This window comes from Coenobita brevimanus, chromosome 117 (assembly GCF_032717465.1).
Source record: "Coenobita brevimanus isolate Jiangsu-jjx chromosome 117, ASM3271746v2, whole genome shotgun sequence".
In the NCBI taxonomy this organism is placed as follows: domain Eukaryota; kingdom Metazoa; phylum Arthropoda; class Malacostraca; order Decapoda; family Coenobitidae; genus Coenobita; species Coenobita brevimanus.
In genome coordinates, this window is record NC_137070.1 from 7,367,238 (window position 1) to 7,369,600 (window position 2,363).

At 48.2% G+C, this 2,363-nt stretch overlaps 2 protein-coding genes across 2 annotated transcripts in view; one reads left to right on the forward strand and one right to left on the reverse strand.

The window, feature by feature from the left end:
- LOC145418974 (histone H4) overlaps positions 1 to 92 on the reverse strand; it is a 312-nt gene extending 220 nt beyond the window's left edge. The window contains exon 1 of the mRNA XM_080287223.1: positions 1 to 92. This exon is cut by the window's left edge and continues 220 nt beyond it. Within this exon, the coding sequence (XP_080143349.1) occupies positions 1 to 92 (92 nt within the window).
- A 94-nt stretch (positions 93 to 186) lies between these two features.
- Positions 187 to 938, forward strand: LOC145419209 (histone H3-like). Its single transcript, XM_080287442.1, has 2 exons — positions 187 to 315; positions 585 to 938. The coding sequence occupies exons 1-2, from the start codon at positions 187 to 189 to the stop codon at positions 936 to 938; spliced, it is 483 nt and encodes a 160-aa protein (XP_080143568.1).
- Positions 939 to 2,363: the final 1,425 nt, after the last annotated feature.

The window sequence follows — 2,363 nt, forward strand, 5'->3', positions numbered from 1 at the left end:
GTGATGCCCTGGATGTTGTCACGAAGCACCTTGCGGTGTCGCTTGGCGCCTCCCTTGCCCAGACCCTTGCCGCCTTTGCCTCGACCAGTCATAGTGTCTACAGCTGCTGCTCAGACCCAGTAGTAGTAGTAGTAGTAGTAGTGGTGGTGGTGGTGAGTGACCGCTCCGCTCCCAGCACCAACAGTGATGACGACCCCGCTCGCCAACCACCCTTATATAACCCAGTCTCGGTCGTGCAAGTACGAACCTTATCCATCTAACCTTGATTTCAGGCCTAGGCCTCACCCCAGCTCCCAGGAGGCCAATCCTAGAGAGGTGTCGTAGCCAGGTCACGCCACAGGGCATGCCAAATTTTGCAAGCAAACCAGGAATTGCATCGAAAAAGCATGAACAGTAAATCACCGCCATGTACATCACACCCCGACCACTCACACGCCGCCAGTCCTGAGACAGGCAACATAAAAGGCCGCTGCCAGGCGCGGTGCGCCAACACTCTCGCTCTTCTCGCTCCCTCAGTCACGCTCAGCCATGGCTCGTACCAAGCAGACTGCACGTAAGTCCACTGGGGGCAAGGCCCTCGCAAGCAGCTGGCCACCAAGGCCGCTCGCAAGTCCGCCCCTGCCACCGGCGGCGTCAAGAAACCCCATCGTTACAGGCCTGGCACTGTGGCCCTGCGTGAGATCCGTCGCTACCAGAAGAGCACTGAGCTGCTTATAAGGAAGCTGCCATTCCAGCGTCTCGTCCGTGAGATTGCCCAGGACTTCAAGACTGACCTGCGCTTCCAGTCCTCTGCCGTCATGGCTCTGCAGGAGGCGTCTGAGGCCTATTTGGTCGGTCTCTTTGAGGACACCAACCTGTGTGCCATCCACGCCAAGCGTGTAACAATCATGCCTAAGGACATCCAGCTGGCCCGCCGCATCCGTGGCGAGCGCGCCTAAGGCGAGAGACCCCTCACCTCGATCGAAAGAAATCTCGGCCCTTTTCAGGGCCAAAACCCTTTTTCAAAGAGAGATGATGACAGACCCTCAGTTTAGGTTTCCATATATCAGCTCTTGCTTTTCCGCAGCGAAGCATGCTCACACACACACACACACACACACACACAGACAAATGAACTCCATTACTTACCTACATGCATTCATTCAATTTTTTTTTTTTAAAATCATTTACTTTTTTTTTTTTTTTTTTTTTTTGAAGGGGGGGGGAATACTTGCCTATTCGTTTGTTTCTATTATTGATCTGTTGGTCACGTCGCAGTTTTTGTTTTCGTTATTTGCCTGTTTCTTTTACTTACTCATTGATTCACTCACGCCCTCATAAAGGTACACAGGTTCGCACAACGAGAAAGTCATTCCCGCTGCATATTAGATGCTCTCTATATCCGTCATGAACGCACGGTGAATCCTTCAGTTACTATGCTGGAAAAAAAAAAAAAAAAAAAAAAAGGTTAACCTGAACCCATCGATTTTCGCCTGCTGCAGTTGTGCTCGTGTATGTATGTTTCTACTGTACCTATGTATTTGTGTGTCTTTGTGAGCATGTATGTCTGTGTGTACGGACGTATGAGGACACACACACACACACACACACACACACACACAAACGGACGAATGAACTGTACTTATATAGTTACATTCATTCATTCATTCATCGTTTTTTCAATTATTCATTTCCTTTTTTTGGGGGGGTGGGGGGGGGGGAGGAGGGGCAACTTGCCTATTCGTTTATTTCTTTTGTTGATCTGTTGTTAACGTCGCAGTTTTTGTTGTCGTTATTTGCCTGTTTCGTTTACTTCCTGATCGATTCAGTCACGCCCTCATAAACGTACACAGGTTTGAACAAGGAGAAAGGCATTCCCGCTGCATATTAGGAGAGTCTCTGTACCCGTTATGAAGGTTTGACAGTGGCCAAGAACGCACGGTAAATCCTTCAGTTAATATACTGAGAGAGAGAGAGAGAGAGAGAGAGAGAGAGAGAAAGTGAACCTGAACCCATCGATTTTTACCTGCAGTTGAGCGTGTGTATGTATGTATGTAGGTTGTATGTTTATACTGTACGTATGTGTGTGTCTCTGTGAGCATGTATGTCTGTGTGTATGGACGTATGAGGACACACACACACACACACACACACACACACACAAACGGACGAATGAACTGTACTTATATAGTTACATACATGCATTCATTCATTCATCCTTTTTTCATTCATTTCCTTTTTTTGGGGGGTGGGGGGGGAGGAGGGGCAACTTGCCTATTCGTTTATTTCTTTTGTTGATCTGTTGTTAACGTCGCAGTTTTTGTTGTCGTTATTTGCCTGTTTCGTTTACTTCCTGATCGATTCAGTCACGCCCTCATAAACGT

Excerpts from the sequence above, each read along its gene's own strand:
- LOC145419209 (XM_080287442.1), top strand. The coding sequence starts at position 187 with ATGACGACCCCGCTCGCCAACCACCCTTATATAACCCAGTCTCGGTCG. Across the intron at positions 316-584 it reads AGGAGGCCAATCCTAGAGAG|CAGCTGGCCACCAAGGCCGC; the intron begins GTGTCGTAGCCA and ends GGCCCTCGCAAG.